Source organism: Aotus nancymaae, unplaced genomic scaffold (assembly GCF_030222135.1).
Source record: "Aotus nancymaae isolate 86718 unplaced genomic scaffold, 86718_ANA_hifiasm-v0.15.2.pri h1tg000019l, whole genome shotgun sequence".
Taxonomy (NCBI): Eukaryota; Metazoa; Chordata; class Mammalia; order Primates; family Aotidae; genus Aotus; species Aotus nancymaae.
The window spans coordinates 5,663,711-5,691,649 of NW_026988431.1; the positions used below are offsets into that span (position 1 = coordinate 5,663,711).

The following is a 27,939-nucleotide window of genomic DNA, read 5'->3' on the forward strand; positions in this document are numbered from 1 at the left end:
CCAGATAAACTTCAAAATACTGATTTATGACATTTTATTTTTATTTACCCTGAAAGAAAAGATTAAAATGATTTTCCCTGCCTTTTCAACAACGCTAAAATTATTTTAAATTATGAACGAAGATTCGAAAACATTTCTACACCTTCAAATTAAAAACCAGGTTACCACTTTATTTCTGATGACTCGTGATGCCTCAACCAATTGTGCTAGCATTTTTCAAAACTCTGCTTGTAAAAACACACCACCTAATGGTTAAGTTTGACATTGAAAATTCTCGAAATGCATCACGGAAGCAATCAAAAAAGTTAAGGACGGATACTTGCTCAAAATATTAAAAACACTGCTCTCTTTCGTTCTCCAGCCCAGTAAATTGCAGCAAATCATTTCCTTTTTCAACGCTAACACTAATAAAGATTTCTAAGTATTTTAAAAAATATCCTATAACTTCAACTTGTGGTCTTTGTTCATAACAGCTATAAATTTTCACTTAAATCTAAATCAAAAAGGAGAGGTTCAGCAACAATAAAGACGTATTTTCAAGTGAACCCTTGAGTGGAATTCATCCTACTGGACTGCCAGTTGGGCTGACAGTCAAGCCTGCAGATGACAAAATACTACTGTAAGGGGGTGGTGAGGAATGCCCGTATAGCTAATTGGCGATTAGTTAAGTTAAATTTCCTATAATTATGGTTCCTTGTTTATTTAATCAATAACACCCTGGAGCTACAGGGGTTCCATCTGGCTGCGACCTTCAGTGACTGTAATTAATTCAACTACTCGTGACTCCACAGCTAGGGACTTTCATTTAGAAACAACCGAAGTGGTGGCAACTCCAGGGAAACCAGATACAACTTTGGCATCTTCACCCTGTGTCTCATTCCATAAACTGAGCAGTGTGCTGGAAGCCGCGGTGTCGTTTGTGGGTAACTACAGCCCCCTAAACTATTCGTCGAGCTTGTACCTCAAGTGATTGCCTGAGGGCTTGCAACGAGCCTAGAAAACAGAGGCTACTGAGGGTTAAACGGCTTCTAACAGGCTTCCCAGTTCCCAGCCACGTTAGGCGACACCACCTGGTAAACCTGTAAAGGCGCTACTGAGCCGAGCACCACACGCTCGGCGAACCCCAAGAGGATGCTTAGTGAAAAAGACGCGCTAGAGGGCGCCCCTGAAAGCGACGCTTGGCCCAAGACACGGGGACTGGTAACGCTCTTACCCAACACAACTCCACTCCACTCCGCCGCCGCCGCCGCTGCCGCCACCTCCGCCTCCTGGCGTCGCGCGGCCCCGCCCCGTCTTGCCGCGGAGGCTCACGGGACGTGTAGTACACCGCGCTGCCACTCCTGCACTTCCCCACCCCCACGACCGAACCAAGCTTCGCGAACGCCCTCCCAGCTCCCTCGGGCCCGACTTCCGGTTTCTCGCGCCGCCCTGGCGCCGAGCCCGCGGACAGCGGCAGCCCCTTTTCCGGCTGAGAGCTGATCCACCCTTTCAGTTCGTAGCTGCAGCGCTTCCCCTCCCTCCGGCCCGTGCTGGTCCCGACGGCGGGCCTGGGTATCGCGCGCGTATTGCTGGGTAACAGGCCTTCTCCTGCATCTGCCGGGCTCCTCCTGCCTCCTCTCGCCCCTCCTTCCAGAACGTCCAGGGCTCCTGCCGAGTCAGAAGACATGGGATTCCCTCCGCGGCGCACCCTGAGCAGCTCCCTTCGCTGTGGAAGCGGCGGTGTCATCGAAGAAACCGGAAGCCCATGGTGACCCCTGGCGACCCGGTTTGTTTTCGGTCCGTTTCCAAACACTAAGGAATCGAAACTCGGCAGCCTTGGGGGCGGCCCTACGTAGCCTGGCTTCTGGGTGAGTGACTCGCCAGGGCCGGGCGGAGGATAGGGATGCGGGCAGTGCCGCGGCCAACCTCCGCTGCTGTTGCGGGTCGGAAGAGACACGTCATTTTTCTCACTCCCTCCCGCGCCCCCTACTTTGACTAGGGAGCGGCCCACTCCTGGGCATCCCTTTCTTTCCCCTGTTACCCCTACACCCCAGCTGTCCAGGCCCTTCTTGGTTATTCACTTTACTTAGCTAATTGCTCCTTTTCTTTCCGTACTCTGACTTACTGGGGCGCCTTCAGTTTTTTTTTCATTCATTGGGACTACATCTGTATGGAGAGAAAAGAGGGACATGTGTCTAGGACGGTACTCTCTGGGCATCTGAGTAGTGAATATCGACCTCCTGCACTTGATCGAGAGCTAACAGGTATTCGTCGTTTCTCCAATGTCTAACTTGTATATGGTTTTCAGTCCAGCCTTCAGCTATTTGTTGAGTGACTACTACTAACGTGCAAGGTAGGCTAACACCCTCTATACACAAGAAACCCCAGTACTCGAAAGCGACAAAATGCCCACGAAAACTCCGATACAAATCAAACCTTCAGTTGCTCCCGGACGTAATGCAAATTTGTTAAGGGGATCAAGGACAGATATACCAGGATTAAAATTGACCCTTGCTCCTTAAGTATAGAAGATATTTTGGTTTTCAGTTTGGAATTTCAAATTGGGTTGAGCAAGATCTCAAGGCACAATTTCGTTTCTCTAAAAACGCCTTATCTCATTGCTCAATCTTGTGATCATTCCATCATCTGTAAATTGAGAGCAGTGCATCCTTTACAGGATATTTACAAAATTTTAATGTGATATTGTTTGTAAGTGAGACATCATATGCAAATAGAAGGTTTTAGTATTAAAGGGACAGCATAACATAATGAGAAATGACGCTGGATTAGGTCAGAACACCAGTATCTGAATGCAGATTTTTCCACACTTGACAGTGAGTAAGAGGCTAAACTACTTCCTCATTTTCCTTATCTCTGAAATGGGGGTAATACATACTCTAAGGCACCAAAGCATAGTTTCTGAGAGTTATGCTGGCTCTGGAGTCAGCTGCCTGATTTTCACTTCTGGCTCCTCTACTTTCTAATGTTTTTATGTCTCAGTTTCTCCACCTGTAATATGAGGAGCTTCTTTACAACCTCAGAGGTATTACATAGATTTACTGAATCCTTATGAAGAACAAATAAGATCGTTTCTCTAAAAGGTGAAGCACACTGCTTGGTGTACCATAAACACTTGCCTACTATTACCAATTCAGGTCCTTGTCCTGATTATTAAGTAAAATGATGAAGTTTTTTTTGTAATCCATGAAGTAATAGAACCAATCTTTTTTCTTTTTTACTGAACTTATATTCAGAATCCAAGTATAGTTGTCTTATCACTGTTAGAAAGTAATTATCAATAACACCAGTAACATTGAATGTATGGTAGGTGCCCAGTTGCATTAGAGCTATTACTGTATGAAAGGAATGAAAAGTAGACTTCTCTTCATACCTGTGCTAACTCTGGAAGAGCCCTGTGTTTCCGTGGCAATGCAAACTCATTTCTAGACTAAAGCAGTTTGTTGGATAACTCAGTGAGGGTCATGAAAATTAAGTTGAAGTTTTTCTTCTTATTATATATCTAATGCTGTGTACATCTTTGGACATTTATTGAATTACAGGGCATTTTATTGCTAATGTACACAGACTAAGCGATGATGTCTTGAAAAGAGGTACTTGATGACTCTTCTTTATAAACTAGTTAGGCTATTCTGCACCTGTTTGATTACAGACAGAGAAAGAGAAGTAAGCATTGGTCTGTTCATCTTCATAAGCCTTAATCCTTGCTCCATGGTATTTTGACTGATTGTACGAAATGGGTATGGGAATATCCTAGCTTTTCGGAGGTAGAAAGGTGATGAAAATTCTAAATATGATTTACTTCAAGAGGCAATATAGAATACAGAATCTACCATATAGGCCTTGATTCAAACTTCAGTTATGTCACATACTGCTGGTGTGAATATCGGCAGTTTACCTCGCCTCTTTGAGCCTCAGTTTCCTCATTTATCGTGGTGCCAATACCTTTCTAGCCAAATTTGGTGTGGACTTGAGATAATGTGTGTACTATACGTTTTAGGCAGTTCCTGGCATAAATGTGAATTCCCTTCTCTCTGTTTAGGTTGCCATTATTCTGTATTCATATTAAACTTTTGCCTTCACAGTTTAGTAAGGTGGCATCTTAGTGATGCAGTCTAACCCTGTGATTCTACAGATGGAAAAATTTCGATCTGGAGCGGTAAAGTGAACTAAACTATAATCAGGGTAGTAAATCCTAGGCTAGAATCTGTGTTTCTGAATCCTGGGCTAGTGTTCTTTTTGACATAGTTATTCCTTGTCTATATTCTTCTTAGGATAACCAGAATCCCTTTTGTATTGCCTCTCCAAATGTTGTATTAAGAGCATTGACGTAGAAGACAGCTTATTTGGGTTCACATCTCAGCTTTGCCACTGATTAGTTGTGTAGCTATAGGTAAGGTATTTAACTTTTCTAAGACTTCGTTCATAACTTTGGATAATAGTACTTAGCTAAGTGGTAGAAAAACACATGTGAAAGCGTTAATGACTGGCATATGTTAAGTGATCAATAAATGGCAGATATAAAGATGAAATGTGATAGCATAATTATATTTATTCCTAGAAGACCAGTCTGATATCAGCAGATACGTTTTCTAGTATCCCAAACCTTGATACATGTGGCAATGAACAACTGAAAGCTCTCTCAGTGTTGATTGCAATGATGAAGGCTAAAATTTAAGATCCTCTAAAATAATTCTAATAAATAATGTTTGAATCTTATTTTTTCCTGTGTTTCTCCCCAAGCTCCAGGTACTGCTGTTCTCATTCCTACCTACTTTATCTGACAAATCGTGCCCTTTCTCCATTATTATTCTTGGGAATTTCATTGTTCTCAAAAATAATTGTCAACAGCGTTTACCTCAGTCTTTTCTAATTCTCTTTTTATATTTAAGCAAACCTCTAAAGGGAAACAAAATTTAATTGCTAAATATATGAAATATTTGCATGACTACGTTTTATTTAACCCCCCCATTATATTGTGATGAAATGATGAATGTGAAATTACTTTCTGTAATATTAAAAGTAAAATCTTAATGCAAAAGTTAAAGGGTGTTTACTAATTCATAACATAGAACTGACCATGCCTGCGAATGTTCAAGGATAGTAATGAAAACAGGTTTATTATTTTAAGAAAATTTAAATTGTGATAACAAAACGACATAATGTTAAGTGTCTCCAAATGTTAAATGGTATAACTAGCTTGGTCTAGTTTGTCAAACAGAATAATAGCCAGTTACACTATTACCATTTATCTAGAAGATCAGGCTTCATGGGCCAACTGATTTGTATACACACACACAGCCATTTCATCGCAACTAAAATGTATAAAGCTGAATCTTTATTATGAGGCAGATTACCACAGCTCCCTTTACTTCTCTGTAGAAATACGTTTTATGAAGGATGTTTGCATAGCAATAAAACCAAAGGCTACACATAGCCTACTTTGTTACTTTGCTAACAGTTTTCCTTTCATTATATTAATAAATATAATGGGATATCTGCCTTGTATTGTTTCCTTTTTAAGATCTCACTTTCCCTGGCCCTGTAGCTTTTACTCTCCAGAAGTCTGGTTTGTACAGACTAATACAATAAGTATTAATATTCTCATACTTGTGATTTCATATTTATTTTTGCAGAGATAGAAATTAAAATTTTAATTATCCATTTTATATCAAATTTAAATGACAGTTATTTTAGAACTTAATAAAAGTTGATACATATCTGTGGTGCTAGCAGATTGTATGCTTTAATATGTGGCTATTTCTTAACATAACTTTTAGGACAGATAAGCAATTTGATGCTGCTTTTCGGCATATTCTAAGTAATGTTTATAGTATAGAATAATGGTATAAAACGAAAAAATCTTTTTATGCCATTGTCTTCTTACAGAGACAAGATATATGCAACTTTTGATTTACAAATAAAATGGCACCAGATATCAATAGGTAAACCAGTCTGACTACTCATATTGTCTTAAAAATGACCAGCTATCATGTTGTATAAAATATGACATTATTGGCTGGGCATTGTGGCTTATGCCTGTAATCCGAGCACTTTGGGAGGCAGAAAAGGACAGATCACAAGGTCGGGATATCGACACCATCCTGGCCAACATGGTGAAAGCCCGTCTGTATTAAAAATACAAAAAAAGTAGCTTGGTATAGTGGTACGCACCGGTAGTCCCAACTACTCGCGAGGCTGAAGCAGGAGAATCACTTGAACCCAGGAGGTGGAGGTTGCCGTGAGCCAAGATCACGCCACTGCACTCCAGCCTGGAGACAGATTGGGGCTCGGTCTCAAAAAAAAAAAGTGACATTATTATATCAATATACTCCCTTCCATATAAAGTACTTTTGTAAGCCTTCTGAGGGGTTCTTGGTTTTGTAGGAGTGTAAGGTTTTGTAAAAGATTCATTAGGGAGGGGAAAATATTAATAGCTCAGGCTCTAAAATCCGAGTCCTGTTTCACGCTAATTATGTGATCCTGGCTGAGCTTCATTACCTTTCCAGGTCCCAGTTTCTCATCTGTGAGATGAGTTTGATAAGATTTTGTACCTCATAGGACAGTCTTCAGAATTAAATGGGATAATGTTTGTAAACATTTAGCATAATGCTAAGTAGTTATCTGGTTGTGAATTTTTAAAAAAATCAACACATGTAAGTATTCATACCCTTTAATCATGTGCAGGCCTATTTTTTTTTTTAAATCAACAGAATAAGCACCAAAATCCATAGTGTCTCTATCAGGAAGGACCATCTCAGTTTGTCTCTATTCTGTTTTTTTAATCTCATCTCCTGCCACTCCCCTTCTCAACCTATCTCCCCACACTTAGATCTCTGAACTTGTTCCTTCTGCTGGAAGTTAGCAAACTCTAAAGGTGTAAGTACAATAAGTACAATACAATGAAAATAACCATCTTCATTTAAAGGTACAGTGTTAAGAGACAATTGCTCTTTTGTGGTATCTTCTGTGAAAACCACTTCTTCTCCCCATCCCTCAGACCTTCCATAGCCTTTTGTATTGTTTCAAATGTATTGCCTACCTTTATGGTATAATAATATTTTTTCTGCATAACTCTGCCTCTCACTCTGGATTTTCCTTGCTGTGTAAATGATTGTTTCATGATAAAAATGAACAAATAAATCACAGCTGAGCTAATTAGAACTTTGCGTAAAACAAAAGTGCATGAGCCCTGATCCTTAAAATACATAAACCGCAGGATATCTGTTTTTGACTTTGTAGGGCAGTTTGTTATTTCTTGTTTTCAGCTGTCTTTAGAAAAAATACACATCAAATAAATCCTGCCCATTGGGTGATTATTAAATTATTTAAGTCAAATGTCTAGTATGGGCACAATTTTACCTCTCCTTAAACTAGACTTTATTCTACCACTTACCTAACCATCTATGCTTATTTTACTTCTACTTTTAAGGGGTGTGTGTGTAAGAGTCTTCTATGGAGATATATATGCATACTTTCAATTTGCAACATGAGAATAACCTGTATTTTTCTTCTGAAAGGAAATAATGAGAGTTTCAGCTAGCAAGAGCATGACTGGAATGATGTTTGCTCTTACTAAGAGACTGAAAAGTAAACTCTTTGTTATTAGGAGAAAATGCAACTTGTATCAGAAGAAGCATGAATTAATTATGATTCTGAGAATCTGCCACTTTTTTGGTATACTGTAGGTAGCATAGTCTAATCTTGTTCTTGGACTTTATTGAAAAACTGGGAAAGATTGTACCTTAAGAATGGAGTTGTCTTGTATGGTTAGAAAATGTTAAATTGGTGTTGGTGAAGATTGACTAGAAGGTAGGTTTCACCTACTCAAGACTTGTAGTATACACATTTGTTTTTATCTGCCTTTCATGCAATCCTAGATACCAGTTGCTTAGATGCTGCCAACTCTTGCTTTAGTTGACAACAGTTGGAAGTTTTTAATTGTACAATTAGAAAAGCAAAATACTAACCTTTTGTTAGTATTCATGTGGTTTGAAGTAAAGCAAAAGGAACGTTACAGGCAGTAGTTGGCACAAGAAGGGAGATTAGACATTTTGGAAGAAAGTAGGCATAGTGAAACATGGGTTTGAAATATGGCTGTAATTAAATTGCCTGTGTTTATATCTCAACTCTCCGCTTACTATGTTTTTTTTGGTTTTTTTGGAGATGGAGGCTTGCCCTGTCACCCAGACTGGAGTGCAATGGCACAGTCTCAGCTCACTGTAACCTCCCCCTCCTGGGTTCAAGCAATTCTCCTGCTTCAGCCTCCCAAGTAGCTGGGACTACAGGCGCGCACCACCACGTCCAGCTAACGTTTTGTATCTTTAGTAGAGATGGGGTTTTAGTTTCACCATGTTGGCCAGGACGTCTCAAACTCCTGACCTCATGACCTGCCCACCTCGGTCTCCCAAAGTGCTGGGATTACAGCGTGAGCCACTGTGCCCAGCCCTATGTTACTTTGGAAAAAGTACTTAAATTCCTCCTACCTCAGTTTCTTCATCTAATGTTCTTGAACAGTGACTGATATTAGTAACCAAATTTTATTTCAAGCAAGGGATAGTTTAAAAACTCACTTTCTAGTAATAATTACTGACCTAAGATACATGACATTCAGTTGATAATCTTTATTTAGAATGCTGTGTCTTAAATAAAGATTATCAACTGAATGTCATATATCTTAGGTCAGGAATTATTAAGTGTAATTTATAAGTAATTAATAAGTGTTTTATTTTAAACTAAAAAATATTTTAAATAACTTTTTAGGTTCTCCTGCATGATCTGAAGTCCCTCTTACCCTGTTTTTCCCAGGAGGTCTTAAAAGGTTTTAGCCACAGTTTCTCCTTCCATCATGTTTTTCAGGAACATAACTCCCAGAGAAGTAATGCTGAACCTAACAGCAAAAGTAGATGTACAGAGCAAGTCAATTTTTCATTAAATAATGAAGGTAACTAGCTTCTTCTCTTAGGTTTTAGAGTCAGAGTTTGATTTGAATCCTACTCTACCCACTCTTCATTCAGCAATCAATATTTATTGAGCAGCTTCTACACAGTGGTGAGTTGGGGACACAATAATGAGCAAAAACAGTCATAGTCTCTGCCCTCACAGAGCTTAACATTCTTCTAGATTTAACTGGGCTAATTCAACTTTCTAAGACTACCTATAAAATATAGATAATACCTACATCATAGAATTGTTTAGATGATTAAAAGAGATAATATTATAAGAATGTAGTGCATGATAGTGGGACATAATGGACACCCAAATGTTAATTTATTTGTCTTCTATTCTGAATATACAACAAACATAACCAATTACTGGTATGGAAAGAATATAGTAGAGTATGCATTCAGAGTTCTATAATATTAATATGTTGTAATGAATTATACTCAAAGAATTTTTGAAAATTTATAAATTGAAAAGCTATAAAACTTGTTATAATAGGTCTAAGTGGAAATGTTAAGGGAAGAAATATTTGGGGATAAAGTATTTTTTAAAATTTTGACTGTTTTAATGGAAAGTGATGTTTCAGACTTTTACAGAATGTACTAATAATTATGGTTTTAAATGCTTCATAGATACTATCTTATTTAATATTCTTAAGAATCTATGAAGTATTTGCTATTATTTCTTATACTTTATAAATAAGGAAACTGAGGCATAGAGGTTAAGCAACTTGCGCAAAGTCAGACTGACACTAAATGGTAGAGTTTAGAATACAACCCAGACAGTCTGGTTTTTAAACATTGTTCTAGTATTTACATTATTCTAACTATAACTTTTCCTTTTCACTTATTCAGTGAGACATTTGTCATTCATATTTTTTCTTTTAAACAGCTGTCATGGATGCACTGGTAGAAGATGATATCTGCATTCTGAATCATGAAAAAGCCCATAAGAGAGATACAGTGGCTCCAGTTTCAATATATTCAGGAGATGAATCTGTTGCTTCTCATTTTGCTCTTGTCACTGCATATGAAGACATCAAAAAACGACTTAAGGATTCAGAGAAAGAGAACTCTTTGTTAAAGAAAAGAATAAGATTTTTGGAAGAAAAGGTAATCTTATCTTTTACCTTCATTGTGTTTTGTGACATAAGGAATAATTCAAAATATTTGCAATTTTGAATACTTTTTGTCCTCTCTTCTGTGGTTGTGGGCGTTATACTTACCATCCTGTGTTTCACATACTATGTACTTGATGAATATTTGTAGGAGAGGATTTAACAACATGGAGTTATAGTCCAAATATTTTCCTTTCTTTTTCAGGTTTACTTACCTTTGTAGCTGTATATATTTTAGTCAGAATTTTCAAAACTGGGCAAAAAAAAAAAAAAATGATATACCAACAAAGGAAATTAAGTGTCAAAGGAGGAAGCTTCTGGAACATTGTTCCAGTAGGTTTAATAGTATCTTTACCAGGGCTGAAATCTTTACCTCATTATTCTTTCTCTTTTATTCTTTAACAGATGTAATAGGAATAATGCTTTTAACTGATGAATTAATATTTTCTGTTTACCTTTCCATGTATAATTGTGACAAATCTAACTGCTATAGAATATGTAAGTAAAGTAGCTGGTTCAATATGAAGCCCCAATCTACTTGGCCTTATGTATGGGGAATCTTCTTTAGTTATCCTTTTAGTTTTGAGTTTTAAAGTTTTAACTTATCTTAGTTTATATTTTTTCAGCTCAGATCAGAGCGTTTTTATTCTACAAAGAGCAGCTACCACCAAGGGTAAAGAATGAGTTGTCCTATGTAATGGAAATTAATTATCCAAGGAAATGAATTATGCTATATAAAACAACTTGAAGATGGGGCTTGGTAGAGTTTGATTTATTTTGGTGGGAACTAAGAGGAAAGGAGTCAGTTGTAAAAATAATTATAATTCCTTTGTATTCATATGAATTATATTTACTTTAATGTTGATTATGTAGATTTGTAGGATACAGTGAGAGAAGGTAACATTTTGGAGCTCATAGCTTTGTTTTAAAGTTTAATAGAAAAATGGGATTTTATGTATAGTTAACATTGGAAATATTTCTGTACTTTGTGACCAACAATCCTGTTAGTTCCTATTCTCTAATATAAAGGATTTAATGAATTAGCACACACATCTATTTCTTAAAAAGTCAAGTATGCCTTGGCTGCATGCGGTGGCTCACACCTGTAATCCGAGCACTTTGGGAGGCCGAGACAGGTGGATCACCTGAGGTCAGAAGTCTGAGACCAGACTGGCCAATGTGGTGAAACCCCATCTCTACTAAAAATACAAAAATTAGCAGAGCGTGGTGGTGTGCACCTGTAATGCCAGATACTCAGAAGACTGAGGCAGGACAATTGCTTGAAACTGGGAAGCAGAGGTTGCAGTGATCCAAGATCACCCCATTGCATTCCAGCCTAGGCGTGCAATGAATCAGGTAATTATCATAACTACCTGATTCATTTTCCCACCAAAATTTATCAGGTAGTTATAATTTAATGTTATAAAACAGATACCATGAATTATAAAATACTGTTATGTAAAAGCATAGAAAGCTCAAAAAATATTCTGTGCATTTTTGCTTTCTTAATCAGTAAAGATTAATTGTGTGGAAATGAAATACTCACCGAATGAATCCAGGCTCTATCCCTATACTACTACGATTGAAGTCAGATATGGAGCCATCAGAACACTGACTTATTTTTTATCTGTAGAATACTCTCTTAAGCTTTCTTTTCTAATTTCATACCATTAGCTAATAGCTCGATTTGATGAAGAAACAAGTTCTGTGGGACGAGAACAAGTAAATAAGGCCTATCATGCATATCGAGAGGTTTGCATTGATAGAGATAATTTGAAGAGCAAACTGGACAAAATGGTAAGTTGGTTTGAAAATAATTACATATGTATTTTGGAAATGAATTTTCTCCTTCAAGAAGTTTAATATTAGAAGTAAGTTAAATATTTATATTTAGTAATTAAAATTTTATATACATGTTCAAGACAAAATGGAAATTTTAATAATATTTTAACTTATTTCTATATAAAATATTTAGTATGTAATGATGTTTAGGACTTAAATACATCTAACACCACTGACTTATTTTCAAAAATGATGACATAGTAGATTTAGTCTTTTTTTTAAAAACCAGTGAATAATAATATCCTAAATTGGAAAAAGAATAAAAGAGATTACCGAGAAACTGAGTTCATTTTCTCACCTTGTTTTTAAAGACAAGAATGGGTTTTTTTTTTCTACTTGAAAATTACAGTATAATACCAACCTGTAGATGTTATTGAATGTAATTTGGCATTTTCCCTACTTAACTAGAATAAAGACAACTCTGAATCTTTGAAAGTATTGAATGAACAGCTACAATCTAAAGAAGTAGAACTCCTCCAACTGAGGACAGAGGTGGAAACTCAGCAGGGTATGCTAGTTACTTGTTATAAATATTCTAACAGAATTTATATATTTTTCCATTTATTTGTAACATTAACAATTTTCTGCACTCACATGCTAAGAGTACAGAAAATTACTGTACTTATTTTTTTAATTTTTATGTTTATGTTAATTTCTCTATTCTACCTTCACATATATCAACTTCCTTTAATTTTTCCTTAGCTATATATTGCACTTTTCTTAGAGAAAATGTAATGGTTTTTATTCAGGACTAGTTTGTGATGAAGTAGAGGAAGAAAGGAGTAGAAGCCCAGAAGCAAGAAGCAGAAGTCAAAACATCTAGCCCACTGGTTGTCCTGGCTTCTCTTTCTTACCCAACATCTTACCCACAGTTAAACACACTGCTCTGGAGTCATTACAATTTCTTTTTCTTACTGCAGGTTGTTAAAAGGTGCAGATAAAATACTGGGGGAGAAAGTTAGATCTGGGGCTTATGGGTAAATAGCCTGTTCCCATGAATATTCTGAGGCAGGCTAAAGAGTGGGCCTCTGAGAGACTTTGATAGGAGATTGAGATACAGTCTCTTAGCGTAGTTGGTTGGGGCTTTTTGCAGCAAAAGAGACTGAGGTACTAAGTAAGGAATAAAGCAGTATCCGGTTGTATTGAGTTTCTGCAGTGGAATGTTTAAGGATAAAATTGTTTTGACATCATGTTCTGGGCTCATTGGTCAAACTTCATACTCTGAGAGAGCTAGATGGAATGATTAGCTTAGCCACAGTTTATTATTTTCATCACTGTCTTAACCTTGACTTTGCAGAATATTAATCTGTCTGCAATTTTAGCATATGCTTGATTTTAGGATAGTTGTCTTTAGAAATTCTAAAACAAGATACCTAGATTTCTTATTCTCTTTAGCATAGATCTTTGAAAGTATCAATAATTACTGTTTTTACAACCTATTGATCGTATGTTTTATGTTAGTTTTTCTATTATCTAGATTTTACCAGAATAACCTTTTTAAGAATTGCAATCAATGTAGAAGGAAAAGATAACAGTGTCCATCCTTTTTGTAGTGATGAGGAATTTAAATCCACCTTCATCAAACTGGGAGGTGGAAAAGTTGAGCTGTGACCTGAAGATCCATGGTTTAGAACAAGAGCTGGAACTGATGAAGAAAGAATGTAGCGATCTCAAAATAGAACTACAGAAAGCCAAACAAACGGTATTACATAATTATTAAATAGAGAAATTCAGTATTCTTTGTGCATCATATGTAGGATTTATAACTAAGTATGTGTTAAACCACAGAGTTAACATAAATTGTAATTACTTAGAGAATATTCTAGTCCTTGAAAAAATTATGTTTATCTACCTCTTTAAGCATTTCTGCTAAAATTTGACATGCCATACACTTTTAGTCTGTTCCAAAACTATACAATTTGGTTTTTTAAAAGGTTGATTTTTAATAAGCTTATTAGTTTATTATAACTGTTCTTTCAGACTCCCTTTCCTTCATTTTCCTTAAGTTATCTTTTTCTCTGTAAAGTTTAAAGAGAACTCATGTTTTAAGTCCTATTTTATTTTACTTAATAATTTCATTAATTTAGATATAAGGGACAACTCGATTTTTGGAATTAAAAAAACACGACCAACAAAGAAAAGGTAACAGAGCTTACTTATTATCAGAACACTAATACTTTTGGGGCATCTTTAACTACCAGCAAATAGCTGAGAATTCAAGAATTGGAAAAAATAACAAAAACCTACCAACTTGCTGGAGTATGGTTAGCCTGAAGTCATCCACTAAAAAAAGCTGCCTCTTAGATCCTTACCAGGAGTCTGTGTGCCCAGTATTTTACATCTGGTTCTAAAAAGCTTGGACCTATATTTTCAGATGTCATGACAGAGCTGAGATTAAAACAAGAAATGATAAAGAAGCAGGGAAGTGTGAGAGCATTGCACCAAATGCAGACTTTAAATAGTTATTACAAGAAATTGAAAAGCTCAGTTAAGTCTGGAGCAAATAGCCATTTTATGCATTTACGTATCTCAACTAAGGTATATAATTGTTTCTCCACTCAACCATTTTGCCTACCAAAGCATTTTAACACTATTGAGGAATTGTATTTTTTATTCCTTGTCCCTTTGGGATGCCACCACTTGAAAGGGGAACTCCATCTCCTACTTCCTGACTACTTGGCAGATTGTGCCCTGAATCTCAAGTGTTCTTAGATGGAGCTGATATTTCTTTCTTCTGTAATCTAGTTTTTATGTGAAGTGGCCACTCGATAAGAATGAGCCAGATACTGAGTATAATAGAGCATTCTGCCTGGTCCTTGACCAAATGAATTCCTCTGAACTGAGCAATGAGAACTCACTTTGGCACCTCCATTCCTGATAAAAGGGAAACACTACAAAAATTACTGTCAACTCCTGTTAGAGCCAAAGTGGTTTTTTTCCTACTTGACAAATAAAGTTAATTTTCCAGGTTTGAACTTGTGGCCACACAGCACAATTCCTTCAGATACTCAGCATCCTATTCCATAGCCCAGTTGCCATCACCACTGAGAAGCCTCTTTTCAAAGGACATGCTTACAAGAAAAGATCTGCACCTTGAATTTCTGAATTCTAATTGCCAGAATTTATATCTATTTGAAAAGAAATAATTTGATAGCTTTTATACGTAATGGATAGTTTGTTGTACTGTAGGAAGCAGTACCATGAAATCGAAAACTTAGCTCATAGTTGTGGTGTTGCTTATTAGCTGTAACATTAGGGACACCATTTTACTTTTTGGAAGTCATTTTCTATAAAATAGACATTAAATACCTTTTTTCATGAAGTTTAAATTACAGTATGTAAAGTAGTTAGCATAGTGGCCAATATATAGTATGTTCAGTAAGTAAATGCTTTTTTAAAAAACTCGATGAGAGTCATCCAGAAAGGCAGTGCCTTTAGGTTTTTATGTGTGTTGAAATTTCTGTTCTTAATATGTTAGTTACCCTTTTCCACTAGATGGTGCTAGGGAATAAATTTGCTTTTAGTTTAAATTCATCTATCCTAAGTGACCAAATCACAGAAACAGACTTTTAGAGGTAGAAGAAACTTTAGAAATCACTTTTCTTTAACTGATGACTAAATTAAATATGAGAGACAAGAAACTTTTAACAGTTGAACATGAGATAAGAGAGGAATATTGAAAAGGCATTTACAACATGGTCCCCACCTTCAAAGGCATTTATTTAGGGGTAGGGTAAGGCTGTGAAGTAAAAACGGTTCACAGCTAAAATTAAAAAATGAACCTAGGAAAGGAAGAGTGGAAATATCAGTTCATCAGGGGTTCCAAGTTGAAATCTTGATGTTGTGAGATGCGTACTTTCAAATCTTGTTTCAATGATGTTGCTGACCAGAGTCCTCTTAGATACAGGAATCTGAGAAGAAGCCAAGGAGAGAAATTTATGTTCACATTACTCTAGCCATATTAAGAAATTTTTTTTTTAAGATGGTATTTTCAGTGAAGCATTTTATAAAACCTTCTGAAGCATGTAATAGCATCCTACATGGATATAATAGTGCTTTTTGTTTTGGGGTTTATTTTTTTAAGTATTCCGTTAGGGAACTCAGTTCATTACTATTTGATGTTAGTGATGTTCTAGGGGCAATTCCATTATGGGCCTTTTAGACTTCATGTGTTCCCCAATATTCCAGCCATTTATATTCAGAACAATTGATCCTGTGAGAAATAGAGACTCTAGGGCCAAAGAATTAAGAGAGATACTTGATCAGTAAAATGAAGTTGCTTTAAAAGATGTCTAAAGTCTCTAATAATAGTAGCCCAGTTAGAGATTCATAATGTGCTGTAGTATACTAAAGGTTCTCCTGTAGTACAGAAACCTATATAACTTGAACATTGTTTACCAAGATTTCATAGCCATGGGCCTCTCCTTATATGACACTCCCACATCATATGGCACTAGTTGGTGAACAGATCCATTACCAGCTTTAGGACATGGCAGATGAATTACTAGCCAAGAAAAGGGTTTTTAAATACTAGATACAGTCCCTATGAGTTTACTGCTGATGTACATTAGAGTGTGAATTATTAGATAGTAGCTGGAAAAACATTTTTCCACTCAAACTGTCAAATTTTCTTGTATTTTTGGCTTTAAAAACGAGGAAGGTTTTCAATGAACATATATGCCTAAGTATATACTAATTTAAAAAAAAATTTTTAATTGGTGATACAAAGATACTGAAATTGATCTGATCAGGTTCTTTCATTTCCTGTAAGGAACAGAAAAAACAAGGTCCAAGGATACGTGTCTTGTTAGTAGTCAAACCTCCCCTGTCCTGTGGGCCGTTCTGTTTCCCCTCTCCATAGGGCTCCCTAAGATTTAACTTAACTGTTAGAGTATCAAAATCAGAGATCCAGAAAGGTTTTAACTCCTGTAAGATGAGGTATTTTTCACGTTACTCTCAAGTTCAGAATACTCATGAAGTCCTTATGTTGCTTTTTAATGTTTCACTGTAAAATATGTAATTTAGATTGTATTGGTAAGAAATGGTAAAATTACATTTTGTATTCTGAGCTTATACTGGCCACTTCTGCCAGTAGAATTAGTACCTGTGATAATCATTTTTATTTGTTACAAACCCTTATATGAGAATGCATTGCAAACAAGTGTTACAGAGTTGTTTCAAACATATTAAATCCATTTAAAAATATCTTCTGAAGATTCTTTGTCATATCTGCAACCTAAATAAACTACTAAAACTTGAAAGTATCTAGGGACTTTATGATGTCCTTGCCAGGTCATTTTTAATCCATGTGGAAGGAGGAATGTATGCTGATGTTTTAAAACAGTAACCTCTTAAAATTCTGGTATGTTTTTGGTAATAGCGCGAAAAAGTAAAATACCAAAAAACTTCCATTTTCCCATAGAATTCATTCAGCTGTACCATAAATAGACAGAAATTTGATAAATGTGTAATACTTTTTTGAATATAGACTTCAGATTGGTGTCTTTAGAAATATATTGTAAGATTACAAGTTCTTTTACAAAATGAGAGCAATTTTTTTAAAGAAAATTAAAGCATTAATACTTTAAACCATTGGAAGTGATTTAGAGATATTTGTTATAGATTGAAGGTATTTTATTAAAATTGAGTATAAAATCTAATTTTATGCTCTACCGTTATAGATATATTCTATCAAACCTGAAACATGTCTCTGGTAATAAAGAACTGAGACTAAATAAAATGTAAAAGTTATAACTTTTAAACTTCTTTTTTTAAAACAAATGGCAGGATCCACATCAGGAAGACAATCTGAAGAGCAGAGATCTCCAAAAACTAAGCATTTCAAGGTATGACCATTTCAGCATTAAAATAATACATTCATTATCCTTTTCCATAAATCACTTTGTATAGGTCCTTAGATTCTTTTATGACTGAATGTAACCTCTGATCACAATATATTTATAAAACAAAATTTAATTGTTATGTAACAACAGCTTTGAATTTAAGTAGTGGAAAAATGGGTTGTCTTAAAATCTCTGAATATTCAGTAGTATTTTAGTATGATTTTAGGGAACTAGTTATGTGAAAGTATTCTGTAATACTTAATTTGTACATAGAAGAATTATTCGTTATGTATATACAATAACATTCCTTTTACTTAAGGGTATACTTGGCCAGTGTTAGTCTTTGGGATAGAATGAAATTGTTTTTCTTTTTTTTGAGACAGGGTCTCTGTAGCGGAGCCTGGAGTACAGTGGCACAATCATAGGAATAGCATGAATTTTGAGGACTATTCCCTCTTCGCATAAGAATAGAAGTAGCCATCAGAGTTTATATACTTTTTCAACCCATTTTCCTCAAATACATATCATTTTTACTTAAGTAACTTCAGTTCTATGTTTTAAGTGATCTAATAATTGTTGTTTCTACTATGTTAAGATAGCCTCTCTACATTGTTACCCTCCATCCAATAAAAATACTGATCTGACTTCATTGTTTGATCATTTGGCTTCCGAGGTTTACTGACTGAAGTAAATAATGTGAATCATGTCACGCCAGTTCCTATCAAAAACCTGCTTGAGAGAAATGATCAATTAGGAAAAACAATTTGAGGCAATGACATATAGCTACTCTTCTAGATCAGGGGTTGACAGACTTTTTCTATAAAGTGCCAGCAGTAACTGTTTTATTAGACTATGTGAGCTGGCAGTACAATCTCTGTTGAAGTTATTTAACTCTGCCATTTGAACAGTACTTCAGTTATGCCTTTGAATTTTATCTAAGTTTACTGAAAGGAAACTTGTTGTTTTTTTGAAAAATGTGTGTTACAGTGTCCATGTAAACTATTTCTTAAAATTATCTTCTTTGTCAGTTACCTTCTCCTGTCAACCTAGGTTTCCCCTTATTTTTCTGTATTTGTCATTTTTATAAGCCACTTCAAATCAGTTTAGAAAGAAGTAGACAATGAATAAATATAATCAGAAGAGATCAAATACAGGGGCTATATAAATAGTACATTGGAAGTATGTGCTATAGAATGGAATTTCTGCTTTCATTCATGGGAGATTGCATAATTTGGATCACATACACTAAGAATTTCTTGAAAACCTGACTCCCCACAAAAATACCTGTTTGAAGGCATCAGATAACTAACAAAATATTGAAGAATCTCTGTGCCAGGATTTGGGGAAAGTTGAAGTCCCAAGGAGATGATTCCGTTTTCAAGGCTGCAAAGCTCTAATTGTGGTTCCAGAGTGTGTAGTTTCAGTTCTTTAAAGCTCAGTATCAATTCAGAGGACAGTTTTTAGAAAGAATTGCCTTAAATTCAGTTTAAAAGTTACTTTGTTTTAAAGCCATACTAACAGTATGTATGTAAAGAATTGTGTAATTACAGCATGTCCCAGTGGCTCTCTTAGTGCTCAGATATACTTGTGTTTTTTTGCAATTGGTTCGCATTTGTATCACGTAGATAATGTGAACTGCAAAACTGATTAAGTTTCTCTCTTTGGTTATGTACTAGAAAACTTAGAACCAAATTTATGGCCTACTGTCGGTAAACTTTTATCATGCATTTTTATGTTAGCTTCATTCTCCACTGCATTCTGTTTTGTTTTGTATTTTTCACCTCATTTCCATCTATTTCCAGTTTATGTTCTTGTGTTTTGTTAATTTTTTTAAGTTAGATCATCCACTTTTAAGAGGAACAATTCAGATTACAGATTAGTTTACTATATTGGAAAAACTACATAGGGATATTTCCATAAAACCGTTAACTAAAGGTTTGGATATATTTAAGGAATATTTTCCAGTTATTTGGATAACTTCCTTTTTTGGAACTCTCCTTATTTGTATTTCCTCTATCATATTGCCAGGCAAATGAGGTAGTATACTGTTTCCCTATGACAGAGTGAACCTTTTAATTACTGGAGGCCTTTTATGTGATACTCACTGTGTAAAACATCATTTAACAGTAATAGCCCTGTCAGAAATTTAAACAGTGTCCTGCCAGGTATCCTGTTTTGATTTTGGCTTTAGGTTGATGGCTTCAATTTTTAAACCAGATCTAGGTGTAGAGTCACTGTACTTCTTTTACTCATCAACTGTAAACCTGCATTGTGGAACTGTATTACCGATGACTTCCTAAAATGTAAATTTCAGGTTTAGAAAATGCAGATTAGGTTAGTGTTTTTCAAGCTCTTCTGTGTTTTCTTAGTGACACAAAATTTTATGAGTTATAATAAGCATTAAAAAAACATGGAATAAGTCAGAATAGAACATGCCAATCAGAACCAGAGTGCATTACACACAATAAGGGTAAGTATGGTTTCTTATAACTTATTTTCTTTGGGTTGCAGTGTAAAATGATTCTTGATGAGCTTTGCAATAAAAAATGAAAGCCACTTGTTTGGCGGGGAGCCACAGTTGTCAGAATACACACTTTAAGTCTGTAACTCTTGGCTAAGAATATCCCATAGTTTAATTTTACCATGGTGAATGGGGAATGTGATCGTTCAGTAAATTTTCAAAGGCTAAAGAAAAATATGTATGGTTGAAGTAGAAACTCAAGTGGATTATTCTCATACAAGGAATATTTATTTCTGTATTAAAGAGTTCCATGTGTAGTATCAACTAAGAAAACTGAGATTTTAGCAGTTATACTTTGTAAGCAGGACATGTAGCCTCTTCTGCAGTTGTGGGCAAGCCGGTTTCATTACATTTAAAAGTCAGAGATGTGAGAAGACTGTGTTGGCAGTCAGCGTATTGTAGGTGCCTGGTAATTGATGAGGATATGAAAAATGTTACTCCAAAAGGGCGGTGATCAGTCATTAGACCGGATAAGTGAAAGACAGCTTTGAACAGCAACATGGCAGACTGCAGTATACTTTTCAACCCATTTCCTCATGTGTAAAATGAGGTTACCCACTTTACCAAGTTGGTGTGAGAATGTGGGTGAAGTGCCTAGTGTATAATAAGTGCCCAACCATCATTATTTGTGCTTCATCTGTTTTTTAGAATTCTCATTTGAGAAGCTTCAGTGTTATATTTCAATATTTGAAGTAGTTGTATAAGTTCTTTATAGATAACATACAGCATTTTGCTTATGTGGCATTTAAAGCAAAACTTAACTGAAGTTCATAGACTCGGGAAACTGAGGTAAGGATAGGAGGGTAACAATCTATACTTTGTCTTCAAAACACCTAGATAAGAGGTTTAATTGGAAGCCTACTGAAATTTGAGGGATGATAGCTTGCCTTTTCCAGTATCATTTAAATAATGGTTAAACATTTTGTTCAAGTAGATAGAATTTTAAATAATTTTTTACACATTTTGAAGATTACAGCACTTTAATATTAACTGTAAAGTGGGAAACACTAACTGCAGTTACTTTGTTATCCACAAGAGGGAGAGCTATACTTAGTAATAATTTTACATTTGTCTATCTGTAGATTTAAATTCAGGTGACATTAAGAGCAAAAAACAAGAAGACTAAATGTGTATTAAACTCAGTGACCTAGTTTTTAACCTGAGTTTTAAGCAGTCTTCATTAAATTGAACTGAAAAGTGCATATTAGACACTGTAAACACCATTATTAGAATTCTTTCTCTTATTTTCCATGCCTAGTTGTCTTGAATGATTAGACATGCTTGGTATTTTAGTACTCAAAACTGTCTTGAGTATTTGCTCTTCTTTTCTCTTAAACAGGCACTGATGTATTGTCTCACACCCGTAATAAACTATTTTTAAGCTGTATTATTCATACCATGACTATCTGCATGAATTAGCACATGTACAGTGTTTACACTTACTGCTATATGATGTGAGTAACTCTTCGGAAAGCATACTGAATGCCCAGAATTATACCAAGAAACCAACAACTCCCTTCGCACTTAAGACAGGTTCCTATGTGAAACATTCATTGTAGCAAACATCTCAGATGTTTTCTGGTGAAGTAGACATGGTTAATTTTTGTGAACTAATTATTTGACACCTGTTAAAAACCTGCAAAAAGCCCTGTGATTTCTAATACACTACAACTTAACAAATGATGTTTACAACAGACTAAAACAAGCAGATTTTTCTTAAAGGCAGTGTAAAGTTCATTGAAAAAAAGAGGTATTTAACCTTACTATAATTCAAAATTATATTTTATATATTAAATATAATCTATGTTACTTATGTAATTTGAGATATTAGATTTCAAGAATGTTATCCTTTTGAAGTTTAAGTGTTTATGGTAACACAAAAATTGAAGCATGAGGTGACATGTGTTTGTGTAGTTTGATTTCTGTTCTACTAACATTACACTAATATCTCTAAGGGGTAATAATGATTTTTCTAATTCTATAAGATTATTTATTGTTACATTAATATTTTGTGATATTCCTGTACAACAAAATGAGAATATATGCTGAAGATTTTAATTCACTTAGTTGGCAATTAAGAAGCAAAAAAAGAAAATCCTCATTGTCCAACTATGAATGTTTAATGGAAAACAAAATCTATAAAAATGAGGTTTAAAATAATTATAAATTCATAGATAATTGAGGTAAAATACTTTTAATTATAAAAATAGGGGAGGGATTTTTGAAGTTTCTATTTCTGTTTCATATAATCCTCCCTCTCTAGCTGCTTTTTCCTTACCAGGAAATCATCTGGCTCTTCATGTCTTATGCTGTCATGTCACATTGGTTTAGAACCAACGTTATGAGACAGCCCAGTCAAACATAAAGAATGTAATGCATGAAACCTAAATTTTATTTTAATGTGGACTTGGATATACATTCAGCAGTTGATATATCATTTCAATTCACAGTGTCAAAGCAATCAAAAGATAAATACAAATTAATAATCCATAATTGAATGAATATATCTTTATGCAAATAAAGAACATATTCCTTACTACTTACTAATTAATAGCTGCACATTATAGCCTAAAATAAAATTGCAGTTCTGAGAAAGACCCTGCAAGAAGCTCTCATCAGTTACAATATTTATTTTTATTATACCATTTCATATAATACAGTTAGTTGCTACATATCAGAGGGACAGTGTTATTCTTTCGAGATCTCTTCACTTATTAATTCCCTACTTAAATATCTTTCAATTGTTTTATTTAATTTATATCATCTCAAAACTAATTGGAGCAGAAATTTGATCTGCATATTTCTAGTTATTCCTTTTTGTGTATAAAAAGAATGACGAGTATTAACTTATTGTAAAAATCCTTTATTTCAGTGATAATATGCAGCATGCATACTGGGAACTGAAGAGAGAAATGTCTAATTTACATCTGGTGACTCAAGTACAAGCTGAACTACTAAGAAAACTGAAAACCCGAACTGCAATCAAGAAAGGCAAGTCACTGTTTACCGGAAACCACTGATTCCAGCCAAACTGCCTGAAGAGCAACTAGCTGTCGTATCTTATCAAAATCTCATCAAATGAGAGATTGATAAGCCAAAGTATATAAAGTATGTTCGCAGCCTACCCATTCTCTGCTTCGGCTTCAGTCTCATACTGGTCAACTTCACACATAAAGGTGTTGCTGATGTGTTTTTCCTTCAGTACTGTATTCTTTTCCCCTTGTGGCTTTTCTCAGCCAAGTGTTGCTTATGTGTATAAGGCTGAGGTGTTAAGTTTGCTCTAGTTGACCTTTTACCACAGCTACTTCATATATTTTAAAAAAAAAAGACACCAAAAGCAAATATTCATTCCAGTGCTACAGAATACACCAAAGAACTAGCTTTTTAGGTTGTTTGTTTTGAAAAAGAAAGCAAACTTTGATTCATTATTTGGTTTTTTTGCATTTCTTACAAGCTTTTCTTTCCATAATGGATATAGCTGATTAATCAAAAACTAGGTGTTCTCCCCTCATGCCCTTCAACCAAACAAAAATTTTCATTGCTTTGCCTTTCATATTTAACTGCTTGACTGATTGAACTTTTTGAGTTTTGTGTTAACTAGTAGCAGCTACTTTTGCCAAAGCTATTTTTATACCTTAGAGAAAAATCAGTACATTTATACCTAGTATTACATAACAGGTATATTTCTGAAAAGTTGGGTGATAGAAATTTGAATGCCCTAAAATGTACTTTTTAAAAATGAGATAGAACTTTTTATAAAACATAATCACCATCTAGTTTAAAATTACTTATTTATATTTCACATTGTCTTAAAGAGTGCACAAGAGGGTTGTGTCATAAATAGTTCTCAGGAGTGTTTATTAGTGAGGAAAAGTGTTACATTTTGGAAAGGAAAATTGAATTTGGAACTCCTTGTCATTTTTAGAGAGTTGGTTACATATAAATCAGGGAAAACAATATGGGGTTTTAGCAAACCTACCTTAATTTATGGTTCACTTTGTCCTTGAGTTTTCCACTGGTCACTGTTATATGTGAGACTGTAGGTTGATGGTACAAATAAGATCTCTCTTTAAAGGAACTCACAGAATAATTCTGCATTGAGTTTTCAATCTAGCTTTGTTTACCTGAACAATAAAGGAGCAGTGCTCTTTTCATACTTGGACATAGCTCATCCTTGTGTTCCTTCCTGGCTAATACTTGTTAGTGCTTTGGAACATAAGTTTTCTAGCATATTTCCTGTGACAGTGGCAGGTTCAAGGTCACCACTCCTTACCACAGAACTCAGTGCTTTGAGGAATACAGAAATGAGACTAGATCACCTTTCTCCTGACCTTTGTATCACCTTTTTTCCAAAGCCAAACACTGTAGTTCCGATTCTCCTCCATCCCTATCCACCCTCCCAGGAAAAATAATGAGCTTATTTTATAATGTCGTTCAATTTGTTTCTTCTAAAACTACATGAAGTCAAGCGTAGTTACACTTCACCATCTTTCTTGAGGTAAGGATAAACTTACTTTTCCACACTGATAGTTTGAGCTGGAGGGAGAGGAGAAGCCTGTATTACCAATGTGCTGGCTGTGGTGAAATAATAGCTTTAAAGTAGTCTTTTTCTAGGCCATTGCATTTGTACAAACCTTTTTTTTTTGGCCTTTTTTTTTTTTTTTTTTTACATATATTGTGACCACAGCAGCATTAACATTTGCTATTTATGTTTTACAAGAAACAAGATTTTACAAACTTATTTAAACTACTTTATCCACAAAAACCTTTGATATATAAAAACTTCATTTGGATCTCACCAATTCAAAATTAATTATTTCTGAAAAATTTACTGTTGGACTGCCTATGGACAAAGAGTTTGACTAAGCGAAGGAATATTATATTTAACTAAAAATTGCTAAAACTTGAGAACTGTCTTAGTCCCCAGAACCATCTGCAACCCTTCTCCAGCCACAGTAAGAGCCAGGAACGGGATCTTTCTTTGTATTTTAACTGTATTAGTTTCCAACTTTTAAAAATATGTAGTTCTTCATCTTTTAAAAGCTCTTCGGCATAGGTGGGACAGGAATTCTGTATCATTCTGCAGACAAGGAAAGAGACATCAGGAGCAGCTAAGAGACAAATATCTAAAGTCACAGTCAGTAAATTGGTGATCCAGGATTAAAACTCAGATCATCTTGTCATTTATCTCCTAGTCACAGTGCCTCAATGATCACACTAACTTGGAAATGTTAATTTCATAACCAGTTTTAGAATTCAGCCAAATTAATGAAGTGTTATAGAATTCTATGATCACAAATGCCATGAAAACTGACAGTCTGTTTTCTTTTTAGCCTGTGCCCCTGTAGGATGCAGTGAAGACCTTGGAAAAGACAGCACAAAACTGCACTTGATGAATTTTACTGCAACATACACAAGACATCCCCCTCTCTCACCAAATGGCAAAGCTCTTTGTCATACTGCATCTTCCCCTTTACCAGGAGATATAAAGATTTTATCAGAGAAAGCAATCCTCCAATCATGGACAGATAATGAGAGATCCATTCCTAATGATGGTACATGCTTTCAGGAACACAGTTCTTATGGCAGAAATTCTCTGGAAGACAATTCCTGGGTATTTCCAAGCCCTCCTAAGTCAAGTGAGACAGCATTTGGAGAAACTAAAAGTAAAACTTTGCCTTTATCCAACCTTCCACCACTGCATTACCTGGATCAACATAATCAAAACTGCCTTTATAAGAATTAATTTGGAAGAGATTCATGATTTGACCATGAGGACACTTATCTCTTTCAGTGGTTCTCCCAATATTTAAGGAACTGAAAGGGGATTTTGATTAAAATTTTTCAGAGTTCTTCAGTATCTTTATTTGAACATACTGTACAAGATGTACAAAAACCAACATAGTTGGTTTTCCAGTATGAAGGAGCACCCTCTAGCTCTGTATTCTAAGAATCCAAACTATGCTACTATACTAATTAATAAGTAAACTTAAGGTGTTTAAAAAAGAGAACTCTCCTTTCAATAACAACTGTACAATTTTGCCTCTCAAATAAAAGAATGGAATTGGAGATTTTAGATGTGGTTTTACAAAGTGTGTGAAATGTCTAAATATCTGTTCATAAAAATAAAAGGAAACAGTGTATTTGCTTCAAATTGTATAATGGAACAAATGGCAATGCGAATAGGTTACATTTCTGTTGTCACAATGCACAAAGATGGAAAATATAATGAAATAAAAGCTGCTTAGGTTATACCACCTTTATATGCTACTGTGTTTCAATGTTTAAGATTTAAAGTGATTTCTTAGTGTTTTGTTGGTAAAATTTTAGAATTGCAGTTTGAATTCTAAGACGTGAAATAATCATTGAAGCCAACTTTGTCCTGGTACATTACGTAAGTCCTAATTGAAAAAAAAATGATGAAATAGTTGAAAAACTGTGAGATGTAAACAAATGACTGTAACTCCATACACCATTCAGTTAGAAGTAGAAGGAGCATTCACAAAGGTTTCAGCCTAATCTGCCACTTCAGTAGGCCATTATATAAACCTAAATATATGTGTGTAATGATAAAAAGTCATTTTCTTCAAAGGGTCTACAGCTGCTTGTTAGGTAGAGCAGCTTCTAAATTGTTAGACCTTGTGTTGCAATGTAATACTCTATTTATTGAGAAAGTGGCTTTAGGAGTTTTAATCATAGAAATCAAATGTTGGGCTGTATTGATATTACCAATCATGAAATGTCCACACACTCTTATTCTAAGTGGCCAATTACTTGTAAACAAAGAAGGAAATAACAAAGATGGCTTCAAATGGAAATTTATCTAAATTCTTTCAGGGTGGAGATTTACTTGGTTAATACACTTTTTGCCTGAGCTAAAGTATTTTATGTAGGAGGACTTTATCCTATTTTTGATAGAGTGTCATATATCTTATACTCAGTGTCTCAGATCTCTTCTGTATTACTGAATAGCATACATACATAAGACAATGTTCACCATTCACCAGATATTTTTGACTTTCTATTATCTTACACTTATTCAAGCTTGTCTGTGATTAATGGAATTGGTGTCAGATGCTGGAATTTATTCTGACCAATGAACACAGCTGACTCAGGGGAATACAATCTCCTGCCAAGTAATAGAACCAAACCCAATATGCATAAAACAAATAATAATACAATACTCCAGGCTTTAGCTGAAGGAAGCAACTACCTGTGTAATAACAAAGCAGCAAAAACTGTTTCTCATGTGGCTGCATAGGCTGTATATTATATCTGATCTCTAATGTAGCTTACTGGTTTGCCTTTTTTAAAACCAAAATTGGAAATTTTCCTTTGTAAAGAAAAGAAGTCTTATGAGATAATTGCTTGATTAATGTTTTGAACAATACCAAGAAATTGTTTAATTAAAATAAATTATTTTTGTTTGAAATTGAAGTGGATGTGAAATATTGTCCTTGCCTATATATCTCAAAAGTCTGGTACTAATTGTTGGTTGTTAATGTGATTCATATAATAGACATTTGTTAAACCAACTGCTTTTGAGTGGAGAAAATTATTTTCCATCTAAACAGTACAGTGATGATAGCTATCAAACAGGTATACCAAAAAGTCAGTGACTGATTGTAACAGTTTAAAGTGCTAGGCAGATATGTATAAGGTTCTTTAGTAAGGAA

General features: G+C 35.0%; 1 protein-coding gene across 4 annotated transcripts; it reads left to right on the forward strand.

Annotated features, from left to right (window-relative positions):
• Nucleotides 1-1,471: 1,471 nt before the first annotated feature.
• Nucleotides 1,472-27,798, forward strand: AZI2 (5-azacytidine induced 2). 4 transcript variants are annotated; one of them, XM_012435525.2, is made up of 9 exons: nucleotides 1,472-1,847; nucleotides 8,857-8,941; nucleotides 9,832-10,052; nucleotides 11,732-11,854; nucleotides 12,308-12,407; nucleotides 13,453-13,601; nucleotides 17,687-17,745; nucleotides 23,136-23,254; nucleotides 25,597-27,798. In XM_012435525.2, exons 3-9 carry the CDS (start codon nucleotides 9,837-9,839, stop codon nucleotides 26,007-26,009), a joined length of 1,179 nt encoding a protein of 392 aa, XP_012290948.1. In that variant the 5' UTR covers nucleotides 1,472-1,847; nucleotides 8,857-8,941; nucleotides 9,832-9,836; the 3' UTR covers nucleotides 26,010-27,798. The 4 variants fall into 4 exon arrangements, with proteins under 4 accessions (XP_012290948.1, XP_012290947.1, XP_012290946.1 ...); XM_012435524.2 differs by lacking the exon at nucleotides 8,857-8,941; XM_012435523.2 differs by lacking the exons at nucleotides 1,472-1,847; nucleotides 8,857-8,941 and adding an exon at nucleotides 2,119-2,243.
• The last annotated feature ends 141 nt before the right edge of the window (nucleotides 27,799-27,939 follow it).